This window comes from Candida tropicalis (assembly GCF_000006335.3).
Source record: "Candida tropicalis MYA-3404 genomic scaffold supercont3.2, whole genome shotgun sequence".
In the NCBI taxonomy this organism is placed as follows: Eukaryota; Fungi; Ascomycota; class Pichiomycetes; order Serinales; family Debaryomycetaceae; genus Candida; species Candida tropicalis.
The window spans coordinates 498,500-516,353 of NW_003020049.1; the positions used below are offsets into that span (position 1 = coordinate 498,500).

General features: G+C 34.5%; 4 protein-coding genes across 4 annotated transcripts; 2 read left to right on the forward strand and 2 right to left on the reverse strand. All coding sequences in view use genetic code 12, as the record gives it.

Moving 5' to 3' along the window:
• Nucleotides 1-792: 792 nt before the first annotated feature.
• Nucleotides 793-2,148, reverse strand: PRP3 (U4/U6-U5 snRNP complex subunit; the record flags this gene model as incomplete). The annotated part of the gene is made up of 1 exon (XM_002546954.1): nt 793-2,148. The coding sequence occupies one exon, from the start codon at nt 2,146-2,148 to the stop codon at nt 793-795; it is 1,356 nt and encodes a 451-aa protein (XP_002547000.1).
• Nucleotides 2,149-2,683: 535 nt separating this feature from the next.
• Nucleotides 2,684-12,532, forward strand: TOM1 (E3 ubiquitin-protein ligase; the record flags this gene model as incomplete). Its single annotated transcript, XM_002546955.1, has 1 exon — nt 2,684-12,532. The coding sequence occupies one exon, from the start codon at nt 2,684-2,686 to the stop codon at nt 12,530-12,532; it is 9,849 nt and encodes a 3,282-aa protein (XP_002547001.1).
• A 127-nt stretch (nt 12,533-12,659) lies between these two features.
• CTRG_01308 (uncharacterized protein) lies at nt 12,660-13,370 on the reverse strand (the record flags this gene model as incomplete). The annotated part of the gene is made up of 1 exon (XM_002546956.1): nt 12,660-13,370. The coding sequence occupies one exon, from the start codon at nt 13,368-13,370 to the stop codon at nt 12,660-12,662; it is 711 nt and encodes a 236-aa protein (XP_002547002.1).
• Nucleotides 13,371-14,642: 1,272 nt separating this feature from the next.
• Nucleotides 14,643-17,240, forward strand: RNR1 (ribonucleotide-diphosphate reductase subunit; the record flags this gene model as incomplete). Its single annotated transcript, XM_002546957.1, has 1 exon — nt 14,643-17,240. The coding sequence occupies one exon, from the start codon at nt 14,643-14,645 to the stop codon at nt 17,238-17,240; it is 2,598 nt and encodes an 865-aa protein (XP_002547003.1).
• Nucleotides 17,241-17,854: the final 614 nt, after the last annotated feature.

The following is a 17,854-nucleotide window of genomic DNA, read 5'->3' on the forward strand; positions in this document are numbered from 1 at the left end:
TTTTTATATATATCGTTGCTAGATTATGCACCCATCGATTATGTAAGAATCAGAGTACTGAAATTATCAATATTTATGATTATTGTTAAACTTATTTTTCCGTTTGTATATATTCCCACTTATTTTTACTTTTTTGTATATATGTTCTATGGATATCTACCGGATTGACATAATCTCTTTCATTCATAGTGTCATTCATTATTTTGTTTCTTCTTTACTCAAATCACTAGATAGTTAATTGTTAGTAATAAGGTCCTTAATGGATTATAAGTTATAGTCTAGATACATACTTGATGAATTTTTCCAAATCAAAGTCATCTTCTTTGGATTGAGCAATTGGAGCAGCAGCAACTGGCTTTGGAGCTTCAACTTTAGTTTCATCTTTTGGTAAGAATTTAGGAATAGTGACACCAGCAGCAACTGATCCTAAAGTAAGAATAGCCAACTGTAGTCTTTATTGTTAGTATATTTTAATATTTATACACTTTGATTCAATTGAGTTATACATACAACATGGGCAGGAACTTGTCTACCTAAAATTGTGTATGCACCAGCCATTGTATATGAATTGATAATGTGTTGAATATGTAATTAAAACTATTGCTAGTTGTGTTTCCAAACAGTAAGTGTGAATCAAACTCGATACATTTTTTCGTTCTATTCTTTTTTTTTTTATTTTCTTTTGTTCCAATCAAAATGCTGCACTCAATCCCAGATTTCGCTTTTGTTCAAAACCACACGACAACTTTGTACATATATTTACTTCACCGAGTTCACGTGTATTAACTTTGCCTATAAAGAATTTACTAATCTCCAATATTTTTCAAGATGAAACTTCTTTAATACATTAAGCGCTTCTTCGTCATTTCTAGAATGCATGATACTCCATTTTTGGAAATTTAGTTCTTGAATTGCCCCTTCCCATATAAGTTCACACTTATTTTGCGACAAATCTTCAGTGGAACCTTGCAGTGGACTTTGTGTCCATTTTATTCTATTCATCATTAGTTTCTTGTATTGATTAATGGATTTCTCACCACCTTCAACGATAACGATATTGAATCTTGGATTTTTTAAACATATTCCATACAAGTTTTCCTCTTTTGCACTGATGTCAAGTTTAAATAGGTGTTTAGGATTAGTTAACTTATTGATTTTATAAACTGTTGTGAAAACACCTTTATTAAGATCCTTTTCTTGCTTTGTCAATAATTTCTCGTGTCTTTCTTCTTTTGTCAACTTTCTTGATTCATTTTCAGCCATATGTTTATTAATTCGTTCTTGCATCTCTTGTTTGACTCTATTTTCCACAGCAGTAGGATCTTTGATGGCTTCATTAGTTAACACATTCATTAAGTTAGATAATTTGACTTTTGGAGGTGGTGGTGGATCTAAGCCTAATTTGATTCTATCCTGCTTCTCTTGGTGTCTGATTTGACGATCATTTCTTCTTATTCTTTTCCTTTCTTTCTTAGTCAAGTACATCGGTTTCATTTCATTATCATTTTCGGCATTTGATGTATCAAGTGCAGGATGTTGAATATAGAATGTGACAGGTTGGTCATCATTATCCAAAACAACCCTTGATTCATCACCTATACGGGAATAATTGTTATCCTTCAAATATGGTTTATCCCACCACTCGATCGATGGTGATTGTTCAGGCTTGTACAACTCTTCGCCTAGATTATGATCTGGTAGTAACCCTTTTTGTTTCAATTCTTCATGTTTCTGTTTCTCCTCAGCTTCAACTTTTAATTTCTCTCTTAATTTCTCACCTTGTGCAATAAATTTCCCTTGTTTATTGAACTTTAATAATCTGGTGTGTTTCTTAGTTATGTCACTTTGATCAACATAAGGATTTAATGCTGTGGGATCAAACCATTTCTTTCGAGATGTTTGTTTCACGGGGTTGTGATTTTTTGGCAATTGTACTGTTGTTCCTATATTTCTAAGCAATGGATGAAGCTCAATATCCAATCCACTTTTAACTTCTCTTTCCGGTTGTGTCAGTTGTTGATGTAGTTTACGTATTCTTTCTTTGGCTGCTTTGATTTTGTCTTGAGATGATGAGTCTGATTGTTCACCCAGTTGTACCTTTGCTTTGGTACGTCTTTCCTCTGATTCTCCACCTAGACTTCGTTTCATCTTTAACCTATTTTTGAAGTTCTTGCTACTCGGATTGTCTGATCTATCAAGTAAAGTATCTTTCTTAGAGATGTGAAAACATACAATAGATTAGTTAATTAGTGTACAAACCATTCAAACAAACAAAAAAAAAACATTTGTCACAGTGAGAGATTCTATCAAAAAAAAAAAAAGAGAGAGAGAGACAAAAAAGCGACAGAGGAAAAAAAAAAACCAGAAAATTGGGAAATCCCTTTTTCCCTTTCTTTTCTTACATCAATTCGTAAAGTTGAAGAGAATCATTCAACCACAGAGGTCTTACTAAATCAAATCAATTATTTGAAATAGTCATTTGCGTGTGATTGATTTTAATTGGATATTGGTTTCTTGTTATTACCTTCTAATTTAATATATTGAAGTTCTTTTTGAAAACTTAGTACTTGTATTTTAAAGACGCTTTTCATTTAACATATTTTTTTTTTTTTGCTTCCCAATAGCAATCAGAACTTACTCATCAATTTATTATTATTATTATTATTACTATTCTTGACACATTATGATTATTATTGGTAAAAGAGATCATCAACAGAGGATGGAGATGGCCGAGCCGTTGAGATCCTTAATAGATCAATTAACCAATTGTGATATTGATAAGTTGCCCGAACTTTTACTGCATAATTTAAAATGGCAACGTCCACGAGGTGATTTATTCCATTGGATCCCACTATTAAATAGATTTGACGAAATTTTTGAACAAAAAATCAAAAAGTACGCGTTGGATCAAGAATGTGTCAAGTTGCAATTGATTTCCCAACAGGATGAAGAACTTCTTGTTGCATGTCTTCGATTCACTTACACGTTGTTGGATCATTGTTCAGATAAACAGGTTTATTCTAGTAGTGAAAGAATTTATGATTTGATAAACAGTCCGTCATTAGAAATTAGATTAAGAGCTTTGGAAGTTGCTGTTGTGCTTGCTGAAAAATATGTTCAAACAAGCTCGTCAAGATTTTCAGCTCCAAAGAATATCAAGAACAAGGTTTTGGAAATTGCAAAGTCATATCCTCCATTGGTCCCTATTGATAGTACTTTAAAATGTGCTGAAGAAAAAAATGCACAAGAGAATCCTGATGAAAAACCAAGCATCATTGGAGATCACTTTAACTTTGTATACACATTAAATTCAGATAAAAAGTACCCTTCAAAATGGAAGAGTATTAATTTCCAATATTATAAATCCATCCCAACTACCATTAACAATGGAACTATTGCATCCAAATCTAAAGAAAAGGACAAGGAAAAGGAGAAACAATCACAACAACAAGTCACTGTAACTGAAGGTTTGCATTTATTTCATTTACCAGAAGATTCAGTGAAAAGATTGTCCTTGCAACAGCTTTTGGATAAAGGACAAGAAGTATTACCAAAAGATGCATGGTTCAGTTATGGAATTCATGCCGAGGTTGCAAAATCTTTTAATACCAATACCCCTGAGGCAATGAATTTGAGAGAAAAATTAATTCAAATCAAATGTCTTGCTGTCGGTTTTACATGCTGTATGTTGTCGTCCCAAGTCACATCAACAAAATTGTTTGAAGCCGAACCTTATATTTTTAGTTTCTTGATTGAAACTATCCTGCCAGAGAATGCTAAATTGGTATCAAAGGCTGTCTATTTTGCTGCAATCCGAGCATTAGAATGTATATCTTTCAAGAAAATATGGGGTGCAGAAATGGTACGTACTATGGGTGGTAATGTCAGCCATGGTATGTTGTACCAATGTATAAGGCATATTTGGAAGATGGTGAAGGGCCAAGATGAAGATTATTTTGAAGAAGGTCACATTCATTTTTTCAATATGGTTGGGAACTTGATCAGTAACAAAGGTTTAGTTCCAAAGCTTACCGCTGGTGGTATCCTCAATGATTTAATGCCATTTTTGAACTTGCGCACCAAGTATAGATGGAGTTGTTCAGCAGCTGTGCATTTAATCACTATGTATATTTCGGCTGCACAAGATTCACTTAATGACTTTGTTGCTAATAACGGTTTCAATTTGTTGATTGAAAATATTGGCTATGAAGTTGACTTTGCATTGGAAAACCCAGATTACAATGGAGGCGCTCCTAAGGATGCCATTGTGTATTATTCCATCACTCTTAGACAAGCAAATTACATTCGCAATTTGATGAAATTGGTCTCTGATCTTATACAAACTGACCAAGGTGATAGATTAAGAAATTTATTTGATTCACCACTTCTTGAAAGTTTCAACAAGATTTTGACTCATTCGCATGTATTTGGACCATTGATTTTAGCTGCCACTGTTGATTCGGTATTTTTCATCATTCATAATGAGCCAACAGCATTTGCAATTTTAAATGAAGCCAAAGTAATCGATACTATCTTGGACAACTATGAGAATTTGTTTTTACCGTCCAGTGTCTTGTTGATGTCCTTGCCGGAAGTACTTGGTGCTATTTGTTTAAACAATGAAGGATTGAAGAAGGTAAAGGATAAACAAATAATTCAGACTTTCTTTAAATCATTTTATAACTTGAAGAATGCTAAGGAATTGGTAAAGACAGATATGGCTACAAATTTGGGATGTTCCTTTGATGAATTGGGAAGACACTATCCGACTTTGAAACCTTTAATTCTTGGCGAGGTCCAAAAACTCATTGAAGATGCCAGTGCATACGTTGATGAAAGGTTACCAGGAGTTGAATTTTACTCATCTAAAGATGGCTCTCTTTATGGTAGCAAAGAGGATGACTCCCCAGTCAAGATTGATGGTGAGAAAGCAATCACTTGCTGGGAAGATGAAGACTATACATATTTGCTTGATAATGTCTATTATTTCCTTGGTGGATTATTACAAGATAGTGGTCAATGGGGGGCTGATACTATTCAGAAAATTAAGTTTAAATCGTGGGTGAAATTTTTGACATTGAAAAATGCACCATATGACTATGCAATGTCGAATGGAATTTCCTCCTTGATGGGTATTTTGAAGTATTTTGATGATGAAAATAGAGAATATGGATTACCGTGCATAATAAAGGAATTGGACACAATTTTGTCATCAGAAGTTGTGCTCGGATATATTGATTTTGAACAGGAAGAGTCATATTTCAACGTTATTGGTATTGATGAAGCAACAGAACTCTTGAAACACCTAAATACAATCAATGTTTTGTTGTATTCATTGACTGAAATCTACATCAACTTGGGATTGTTGTTTAACGAAAGGTTGGGACAGATTATCCAGCTATTCAGTGATAAAGATTTGTTGACTAATTTAGTGAAGTTGTTAAACAGATCAATAATGGAAGAAATTATAATCAAATCCCTTACTCCTGATGAAGTTCTCAAGTCGACAAATAATTTCCCTAATGACAGTCCACCTTTGCAAGTTAATGTTGCTGATCCAACGGAAATCAAGGCGGATACTACAGGCACGACAGCAAAATTTAAAAATACTTTGCAATTGCGTACTTTCGCTTATTATTTTAAGGGATATATTCCTTTAATTCTTGCATCGGTTGTTAGAGCATGTATTCCAAAGAGACAGGATCATCCCGATGGTGGGTCCAGACAGGATGCTGTTGAAATTCTTTTGCTGTTGGGTGAAATGTTTACTACTACCATTAGTAAGGATTTTGACAATAAATACTATAAAGAATGCTTTATTTTGGATACCGCTTATAATGTCCTTTATATATTAAGTCAAAAGGAAAGAAGCAAAGATCAGGTTTACACACCATTTGCCATTTCACTTTTCCAAAATGGATTTTTTGAAGCAGCAAAGAAAACTGCCATCTCATTATGGGATCACTTGTTAGAAATGGATCCTAAGGAAGTAGCTGCCACTTCAGAACTTAAGTACATCAGTACTCAAGAAAGTAGTATTGTTAAGAATGCATTAAGTCAATTATTGATGATTTTTGCTAAAACGGTGAATGCTGATAACATTACCAACATGTCACATGCCAAGTTTTATTTTTATCAAGGTTATGGCAAGAGTATTGAGTATTCATTAACTTCTGCATTGTTGTTCCAAGTCAGAGGAGAAGCATTATCGTTGTTGGAACAAATTGTTGGTTCTAGATCCAAGTTGGCACATGGCTTAGCTAAACATCCAAGTAATATTCCTACTCCATTGGTTGAACAAGCTGTTTATATTACCAAAAATATTTTCCAAGCAAAGAAGGAAAGTAGTGGAGCTGAATTTATCCCATTTGATCCTAGAAATATCAGTCCTCCTTCAGAACAGTTTGCCTATTTGATTTCCCTTGGGATGACTGAAGATCAAGCTGCTCATTATTTCGAACATGGAAATGATTTGAATGATATTGCTGCAGGTAAATTTGTCAAATGTCAAGAACTTGAAATATCTGATGAACAATGGAGATCAATGGCGACTTCAATTAAAGATGATGGTATAGATTTTACCATTGAATTTCCAAAGTATAAATCTACGGCAGATATTATGAAGGAAATAAAATCAGCAAATTTGGTTGATACTTGGTTACAAATGGCAAAATTATATCCTAAGGTTATTGTATCGGTGTCTGATTTATTTTCTACCGTTTCAACTAACGAGTTTGTCGGTAAGATAACCAGTTATTTATCTGAAGTAACTTGGCCAGTTACTGATAAAGAAACATTTGCTGTAAATTTGCATTTGATCTCACTTTTGCTCCAAGCTGACAAGAATACTATTAACCAGTCTTCGATTTATGAAAGGTTAATTACATTGCTTAATGCAGATACCATCTCCAATGATACCGTGAATGAGACATTTTTCCCTATATTGATGTCCATTTTGGAGCAGTCGCTTATTCATAAAACTGTACCAATTCCAGAAACCACGAAACATGAATCCATTCAACTTTTCAATGAGTCAGTCTTGTTTGTTATGGATGATGAAACAAAAGATAGGATTTTTGATGCAATTATTAATTTGCATGTTTCAGGTGACATCAAATCAGCTAGTGGTGTTGCCCGTGTTCTTGTGTTGTATGCAAAAGACATCAAGTACGCAGAAAGAATTTCTGCATCAGATGTGCTCAAGGATCTACTTAAACTTACTGGAACAAATATCAAAGAAAAGGTAATTGCTGAATCATTGAAGACTAGTGTGGTTTTGATTTTCCGTTACTGCTTTGAAACTAAAGAAGTTTTGGAGAACTATATGGGTTCGGATATTACTAACATGTTTAATGGTTCAGTAAGACATGTGAGGGATCTTCAAACCTGTTTAAAGGAAAATTCATCCCTTGTGTTCCGTGACGGTGGCGTATTTACCGATGTTCTTTCCAAGAATATTCTTCTTGATGGATATAGTGGAGGTGACTTTTACTTGCATAAAATCCCAATTAGAGTAAAGAAAAAGGACGAATCCTCGCAAGATGTTGAGATGACAGAATCACAGGAATCATCTAAGCCATGGCAATCTTTATCATTGATGAATCAACTTTTGTCCGAATTGATGGGTGTTGTTAAAACTGATTGGTTATCAGACCCTCCATCTGACGAATCAAAGAGTAAGAACAAGGATGCACCAATAAACTTATTTGGTAACGAGAAATTTTCCTATGCATGTTATCTTCTCCAGACAATTACTGAATTATTGGGTTCCTATAAGCAAGCCAAATTGGAATTTTTAACATTTTCCAAGAAGACTCAAGATGAAATTAAACCACGACCAACGGCATTGAATTTTTTCATTCATCAATTGGTTCCTACTCGTCTGTTGGAGCTTAGTTCTGGCGCAGAATTTGAAAGACGTTGTGCTATTTCTTCAATTGCAAAAATGGCTCTTTTGAGTTTGATCTCTTCTCCAATATCTGCAACTACTGAAGATCCAGCTCATGATAAGAAAGAAGATATCGATATGGAACTTATCAGAAGGTTTGTCGTTGATTTATTGATGAAGGTATTGAAGGATACTTCTCAGTTGAAAGTTCTGGGATTAGCTAGATATGGTAAATTGCTAGACTTGTTTGAACTAAGTGGGTTGTTGATTTCAACCAAATTCAGAGATGCTATTGGTCCATTGTTGAACAAGCAAGCTACTCAATACGATCAATATTTTATAACCAAGATTTACATTGAAAAGCAGGTTCCAAACCTCTTGACAAGTTTGATTGCCGAATTGGATTTGAATTTCCCACAGGTTGATAAGGTTGTTAAAGCTGCATTGAAACCAATCACATTTTTGGGTAAGAATAAGGTTGAGTTTCAAGAATTGTTTTCGAAAGATGGTAACCAAACCGATAACAATGACGAGGACGACATTTTGCCCGAAGGTGTTGATTATCATGAAGAAACTCCAGACTTGTTTCGTAACTCGACTTTGGGAATGTATGACATTAATAGTGAAGATGAGGATGAGTTTTATGATGCTGAAGATCCTGTTGAACGAATTATGTCTGAAGAAGATTTATCTGGAACCAGTGACGAGGAAGATTCATCAGAACTCTCTGCCATAGATTCCGACATGGACGTTGAAGACATTGAGATGGAAGTTGATCTTGATGCTGGCGACAGAGATTTAGATGATATTGACCCTGAAGAAGATGTTGACCAAGATGATGTTGATCAAGACGAAGAAGAAGAAGATGATGATGATGATGATATTGAAGAAGTTTCTGATCTTGGGGATATTGAAATAATTGACGATTTAGATTTGGGTTCTCATAGTGAAGATGAAGATGATGATCTTTCTGCATGGGATGATGAGGAAGATGGCGATGCAAGTGAATATGACGAAGATGAATTAGATGGTTGGATTGAACAATTAGATGATGGTGAAGAGTCCAGTGATGATATACAAGATCGTCCGACACCAAGAGATCCATTTAATTCAATGGATAATGTTGAAGATGGTGGTATTAGACTGAGATTTTTTGTTGACGGTGGTAACATTGAAGATGAAGATGAGTCTGATGTTGACTTGAGTGACTCAGAATCCAGACTGGATTTTGAATTCAGAATGGTTACTCCAAATTCTGGTGCTCGAAGACTTATTGACCAAGCTGGCTTCACTCAGTTGGAAAGAACTTCACCAGCATTGAGTTTATTGCTTGATGGTTTATTCCGTGAAGGTAACTTTCGAGGATCAATTGAATTTAATGGCAATGAAGAAACTAATAGTGCTACCATTGGTCGTTTATTTGAAAATATGATGCAATTAGGCCGCTCCTCTAAACATGCTGAGCAAAGTCACAAGTTCCATATCAAATCTACTAAAGAACGTTGGGTAGATGCGTTAAAAATGTTCTATCCGAAGGATAAATATAATATGTGCCATAAGTTGATCCCAGCAATTGTTAATAGAATTGAAGACGAAAGTGTTTCCGTTTATAAGAAGAAGCAAGAGGAACAAGAAAAAATCAAGAAAGAACGGGAAGAGAGAAAACGTAAGCAATTGGAAGAAGAAGAAAGAAAGCGTGCTGAGGAAGCAAGACAACGTGAAGAAAATGCCGCTAATGCTCCAGAAAGAGAACCTGTTATGGTGAGAATAGGTGATCGTGATGTTGATATCAGTGGTACTGATATTGATCCAGATTACATTGAGGCATTACCTGAAGATATGAGAGAAGAGGTTCTTGCTCTGTATGTTCGTGAAAGAAGAGCCAATGCAACCTCTACTGATGATAATGCTCGTGAAATTGATCCTGACTTTTTGGATGCATTGCCAGATAATATTCGTGAAGAAATTCTCCAACAAGAATCTATGGCTAGAAGATATGCAGAATTGGAAGCATCTCAAGGTGAGTTTGATCTTGAAGATGCAGATGCAGATGCTCCTTTTGAAGTTGATGAAGAATTATCCGTAGGACAAAGACATGGTCTCAGTGGAACTTCAACCTCGAGAACACAAAAGAAGCCGAGTGGAAGAATTTATTTCACACCATTATCCGATAAGCAAGGTATTGCTGCGTTAATCAGACTTTTGTTTTCTCCTTTGACGATTGGTCAAAGAGAACATATCTATCATGCATTGCAATATATGTGCAACAACAAGCAAAGTAGAATTGAAATTATGAGTTTGATGATTGCTATTTTACATGATTGCTTTATAGTGAAACGTCCAGTTCAAAAGGTGTATACTCAAATTTGCAATAGAGCTAGTGCTAACAAGGATGGTAAAAAGCAGTTCAAGTTACCTGTCGGTGCCACACAAATATCTGTTGGAATACAAATAGTTGAAGCAGTTGACTATTTGTTGGAAAGAAATAACCATTTGAAGTACTTCTTGTTGACTGAACATGAAAATATGTTTATTTTCAAGAAAGAAAAGAAGAATGTTTCCAAGGAGAACAAGTATCCAATTAATTACATTTTGAGAATCTTGGAAAGTAAGTTGGTTACAGATGATCAAACTCTTTTGGATATTTTGGCAAGAGTGTTACAAGTGGCAAGTAGATCTTTGCATGTATTGAAACATCAAAAGGATCACCATGAAAACAATGATGAAGATGAAGAAACCAATAAAGAAGAACAAGACTATTCCAAACCATTTACACCTCCACCTCCAGTTATCCCAGACGAAAATTACAAACAAATCATCAAAATCTTGACTGGTAATGATTGTTCAAATACGACATTTAGAAGAACCATTAGTGCTATGCAAAACTTTTCCGTGTTGAAGAATGCCCAAAGAATATTCTCTTTTGAATTATCTGAGAAAGCCAGCGAATTGGGCCAGAAGCTTATAGCAGATTTGAACAGCCTCACTAAAGAGTTAATTGATGGTGGTGGCCCAGAAAGTAAATCGTTTTCCAAGTTTAGTGCACATTCTTCTGATCAAGCAAAACTATTGCGTATCTTGACTGCTTTAGACTATATGTTTGAAACGAAGGTGAAGAATAATGAACAAAGTCAAAATGATGAGATTGAAGAATTAACTGGATTGTACAAGAAGCTTGCTTTGGGAAGTCTTTGGGATGCATTGAGTGAATGTTTAAGAATTTTAGAAGAAAAACCACATTTGCACAATATTGCTAATGCTTTACTTCCACTTATTGAAGCTTTGATGGTTGTCTGTAAGCACAGTAAAGTTAGGGAGTTACCAATTAGGGATTGTTTGAAATATGAGGCTAAGAAGATTGATTTCACCAAGGAGCCAATTGAATCATTATTCTTTTCATTCACAGATGAACATAAGAAGATTCTTAACCAAATGGTGAGAAGTAATCCAAACTTGATGAGTGGTCCATTTGGAATGTTGGTGAGAAACCCTCGTGTTTTGGAATTTGATAATAAAAAGAATTACTTTGATAGAAAATTACATCAAGACAAGAAGGAAAACCGTAAGTTGTTGGTTAGTGTTCGTCGTGATCAGGTATTCTTGGATTCCTACAGAGCATTATTCTTTAAACCTAAGGATGAATTTAGAAATGCTAAATTGGAGATTAATTTTAAAGGTGAGCAAGGTATTGATGCTGGTGGTGTTACTAGAGAATGGTATCAAGTCTTGAGTCGTCAAATGTTTAATCCAGACTATGCATTATTCACCCCTGTTGTTTCTGATGAAACAACTTTCCACCCAAACAGAACTTCATACATTAACCCAGAGCATTTATCGTTCTTCAAATTCATTGGACGTATAATTGGTAAAGCTATCCATGATAACTGTTTCTTAGATTGTCACTTTTCTCGAGCTGTATATAAGAGAATCTTGGGTAAGCAGCAATCGTTGAAAGATATGGAAACATTGGATTTGGAATACTTTAAGTCTTTGATGTGGATGTTGGAGAATGATATTACCGATGTTATAACTGAAGACTTTTCTGTTGAGACAGATGACTATGGTGAACACAAGATTATTGATTTGATTCCTAATGGTCGTAACATCCCTGTCACTGAAGAGAACAAACATGAATACGTCAAGAAAGTTGTTGAATACAGATTGCAAACTTCTGTTGAAGAACAAATGGAAAACTTTTTGATGGGATTCCATGAGATCATTCCAAAAGATTTGGTTGCCATTTTTGATGAAAAAGAATTGGAATTATTGATTTCCGGATTGCCGGATATTGATGTTGTTGATTGGCAAAATAATACCACCTACAATAACTATTCTCCACTGTCCTTGCAAATACAATGGTTCTGGAGAGCGGTTAAATCTTTTGATAATGAAGAAAGAGCTAGATTACTTCAATTTGCTACTGGTACTTCTAAAGTCCCATTGAATGGTTTCAAAGAGTTGAGTGGAGCAAGTGGAACTTGTAAATTCAGTATTCATCGTGATTATGGTGCTTCGGATAGATTGCCATCATCACATACCTGTTTTAACCAAATTGACTTGCCAAGTTATGAGAGTTATGAAACATTAAGAGGATCTTTATTAATGGCCATCACGGAAGGTCATGAAGGTTTTGGATTAGCATAGTTGTATCAATCATTGAAAAGTGTATATTATTATGTGTTATAGTAGTGAAAATGTAAAAGAATAATAATATTTATATATATATATATAGTTTTAATTATATCTATCGTGTATCTATAACCAACACATTCTATGTAGCAGCTTCGGCAATCTTTTCGATATCTTCAACATCAACTAAGGATGTAACTAACTTGTAATTTTTATCGTTGATTGCTTGGTTTTCTTCGTCCAAAAAGTTACAGAATTTAAGGTATTCTTCAGGAGCAATGGTCAATCTTCCAACCTTGAAAACATACTTTGTAATTGCAATTGCACAAACTTTGTTATCATCAGTGACAAATTTAGACATGACAAATAACCATTTTCTATCCCAAGCCAAGATTCTAGAACTAATTTTAAACTTTTGGAATGGTTTCAATTCACGTTTAAATTGACATTGAACAATAGCAACTGGAACGTAAGGAATATTTGATAAAGAATGTTTTTTCTTTGAATTTTCATGTCCATTATCATAACTCCACCACCAATAAGTTTGGAATAATCTAGTTAATAATTTAGTTCTTGCAATATCCAAATCTAAGAAATAAGTGGAATTCAGTTTATGTAAATACATGTCAATTTCTAATGGAGTAACATAAGAATCTAAAGTAACCCAAGTGAATAAATCTTTTGGAGAATCATATCCAAATGAATTCTTTTTGGTTTTAAGATAATGTGATCTATAGCCAAAAAATCCACGATAAGCTTGATAATAAAAACGAATAACATAAGCAAATGGTAAAGTCTTATGAGTCGATATAAGAAACGCAAGAATAAGATACTTAAGTGTCTTTGAAAACATTATGATCTCTTTGAATTGAAAAGAAAAAGTAAGAGATTCAAAGGAGAAAACTACTATTGAATCCTGAAAAATTTATTTCATATGTCTTTTTATTGGTTTTTTTTTTTTCCTTTCATTTAACGGGTGCCGGAAAGTAAACCCAGTGCGGGACAAATTGAAACACACCGCGGAAAAATATCGTAAAAGACAAACCGGATGTATTACGTAATCGGAGTTAATTGTCGTTCTAGCAAGATTAGAAGTTAGGGAATAAGAGGTTTTCTTACCAATAGCAAGCATTGGTTATTTTCATGTACAGATAAGTGATCAGGGACCTTTGGGTGTTGATTTAAAGTTGCTGATAGAAGTATGATATCTCGTGGTTTGATCTTATTTCACAATAATTTGGGTGCCAAATCTGACTAAAAAAAGATCTCCAATGAAATTTTGCACTTACATGTAAAGAGAATTGTAGAATACACGTTGAGAAAAATCACCCAGTGTGATGTACTTATAATCATGTTACTTTATTACAAGATTATCATCACACCATTGTTGTCAATAACTACATCATGAGAATACTTTGTTGAATTCTATTTAATCCCCTAATTTAGCTACTTCAAAAACAGCAACAAACGAGATATTATCAACAACGATAAGAAGTTGCTGAACGAGAGAGAGATTAAACAAGAAGCAGTTTACGATGAATGTATATATTGATTGGAAATTGCCTAATTCATTTTGTACCGTGTTTATTTTTGAGCAACACGTTACACGCTACACGTAACACGTCTGAATATACACAGAGAGAAAACAAAACAAAAAAAAAAGAAAATAATACTTAAGCAGATATCCGATGACGCAAATGGGCATGTATAATAATAGGGGATGACAGAGCAAGGCGAGAGAGAAAATGTAAGCATTGGCTAAGAAAGGAAACTCAAATCGAAGACCGGATTTCTATTATTAAACTGATTCATTTTGTTTTGATCTCGTCCAAATCAGGGAAACTTAAATAATTGATTGCTACACGTCTATCATTAATAAGCAGATGGGTTTTTGTTACATGAAACGTAAACAACGCACGCGCGCGACACAGAAAAATTTTTTTCTTTTTCATCTTCTTCTCACGTATTGTCGAAATCAATAATTAACGTGTCGCGTCGCGGTCTATAAATTAGAACTAAATCCCACTTTTCTTTCTTCATCATATTTTAAATCTTTTTCTTTTCTTCTTCTTCTTCTTGTCTCTTTGACTTTCCTTTTACCTTTAATTTACACCCCTTCCATAACATGTATGTCTTTAAAAGAGATGGCCGTAAAGAGCCAGTCCGTTTTGATAAAATTACTGCCAGAGTGCAAAGATTATGTTACGGTTTAGATCCAAATCACGTCGAACCGGTCGCCATTACCCAAAAAGTCATTTCTGGTGTTTACCAAGGTGTTACTACTATTGAATTAGATAACTTAGCTGCTGAAATTGCTGCTACTATGACTACCGTGCATCCAGATTACGCTGTTTTAGCAGCCAGAATCGCTGTCTCCAATTTACATAAACAAACTACCAAACAATACTCCAAAGTTTCTCAAGCTTTATACGAATATGTCAACCCAAAAACTGGTTTACATTCTCCTATGATTTCTAAAGAAACTTATGATATTATCATGGAACATGAAGATGAATTGAACTCAGCTATTGTTTACGACAGAGATTTCAATTACAACTACTTTGGTTTCAAAACCATGGAAAGATCATATTTGTTACGTATCAACGGTAAAGTTGCTGAAAGACCACAACATTTAATTATGAGAGTTGCTATTGGTATTCACGGTAAAGATATTCCAAGAGTTATTGAAACTTATAATTTGATGTCACAAAGATATTTCACACACGGTTCCCCATGTTTGTTCAATGCCGGTACCCCAAGACCACAAATGTCTTCATGTTTCTTGCTTGCTATGAAGGATGATTCCATTGAAGGTATTTACGATACTTTGAAATCATGTGCTTTAATTTCCAAGAGTGCTGGTGGTATTGGTTTGCACATCCACAACATTCGTTCCACTGGTGCTTACATTGCTGGTACTAATGGTACTTCCAACGGTATTATTCCTATGGTCAGAGTTTTCAACAACACTGCTCGTTATGTTGATCAAGGTGGTAACAAGAGACCAGGTGCTTTTGCTTTATACTTGGAACCATGGCACAGTGATATCTTTGACTTTATCGATATTAGAAAGAACCACGGTAAAGAAGAAATCAGAGCCAGAGACTTGTTCCCAGCTTTGTGGATCCCAGATTTGTTCATGAAGAGAGTTGAACAAAACGGTGACTGGACTTTGTTCTCTCCAAATGAAGCTCCAGGTTTGTCAGATGTCTACGGTGATGAATTTGAAGAATTATATACCAGATACGAAAAGGAGAACCGTGGTAGACAAACCATCAAAGCCCAAAAATTATGGTACGCTATCTTGAGTGCCCAAACCGAAACTGGTACTCCATTTATGTTGTATAAAGATGCTTGTAACACCAAGACTAACCAAAAGAATTTGGGTGTCATCAAATCTTCCAACTTGTGTTGTGAAATTGTTGAATATTCTGCTCCAGATGAAGTTGCTGTTTGTAACTTGGCTTCCATTGCATTGCCATCTTTTGTTGAACACGATGAAAGCAATACTTGGTATAACTTTGAAAAATTGCATGAAGTTACTAAAGTTGTCACTCGTAACTTGAACAGAGTTATCGATCGTAACTACTACCCAGTTCCAGAAGCTGAAAGATCTAATATGAGACACAGACCAATTGCTTTGGGTGTTCAAGGTTTAGCTGATGCTTTTATGTCTTTGAGATTGCCATTTGATTCTCAAGAAGCTAGAGAATTAAACATTCAAATCTTTGAAACCATTTACCATGCTGCTGTTGAATCTTCTATTGAATTAGCTGCTGAAGAAGGTGTCTATGAAAGTTACCCAGGTTCTCCAGCTTCTCAAGGTTTATTACAATTTGACTTGTGGAACAGAAAACCAACTGAATTATGGGATTGGGATACTTTGAAACAAAAGATGGCCAAACATGGTTTGAGAAACTCCTTGTTGGTTGCTCCAATGCCAACTGCTTCTACTTCACAAATCTTGGGTAACAATGAATGTTTCGAACCTTACACTTCCAACATTTACTCTAGAAGAGTTTTGGCTGGTGAATTCCAAATTGTCAATCCATACTTGTTGAAGGATTTGGTTGATTTGGGTATTTGGAATGATGCTATGAAGAGTAACATTATTTCCAACAATGGTTCGATCCAAGGTTTGCCAAACATCCCAGATGAAATCAAGGCTTTGTACAAGACTGTTTGGGAAATTTCACAAAAACATATCATTGATATGGCTGCTGATAGAGCTGCTTTCATTGATCAATCTCAATCTTTGAATATTCACATTAAAGATCCAACTATGGGTAAATTGACAAGTATGCATTTCTATGGTTGGAAGAAGGGTTTGAAGACTGGTATGTACTACTTGAGAACTCAAGCTGCTTCTGCCGCTATTCAATTTACTATTGACAAATTGGTTGCTGAAAGTGCTGGTCAAACTGTTGCCAACTTGGACAAATTACACATCAAGAAGTATGTCAACAAAGGAAGAGTTGGTGAAGAAAATACAAGTGATGCCCCAAGATCAAAATCACCATCTACTGAACCAACATCATTGGAAAATTCAATTGCTGATTTGAAGATCACTGATAACAAACCAGCTGAAACCCCAGCTGAAACCAAAGAAGAAGAACCAGTTGATAACAGAACCATTGAAGAAATTGAAAACGATATCTACAGTGCCAAAGTAATTGCTTGTGCTATTGATAATCCAGAATCATGTACCATGTGTTCTGGTTAGGAGATTATTTATGAGGAGTTTCAGGGAATTTTACTGTGATAGAAGCAAGAATAGATTTATAATTTTTTTTTAGTTCGGTTTTATCTTTTTCATGATTTTGTTTTTAATTAGTTTTGTTTTTGCACATTTTTTTTGTTCAGCTTTATAACGTTACAGTTTGTATATTAGTTTTATCCATTTATAAATTTGATTAATTGTATAATAATATAAAAAAATAAAGAATATAATAGTTTTATATTTTGACGATTTTGAAATAGAATAAAGATCCAATTACGAGAGGGAAGAGGAAAAAGGGGGAGGGGGAAACATGGAGATTTCACACAATCGAAGATATCGGCTGTGTGGTTAGTACACACAAGTCGGATCACCAATTTCATAGTGGTATATTCAATATGTCACGTTTGATTTCATGGATAGAAAGCATGTATTTCAGATATCGATAACTTGCAATTCATGACTTAAAAATCAAATTTTAGTCCATGGCAAACGGTGTAAGATTAAGCAAATATGAGATATCTCCTACTCTAATCGAGAGGGAAAACTAACGAGGCACGACTGAAACGAAAGAATACAATACAGGAAAAAAAAATGTACAGAAAAAAAAAAAATTAAAT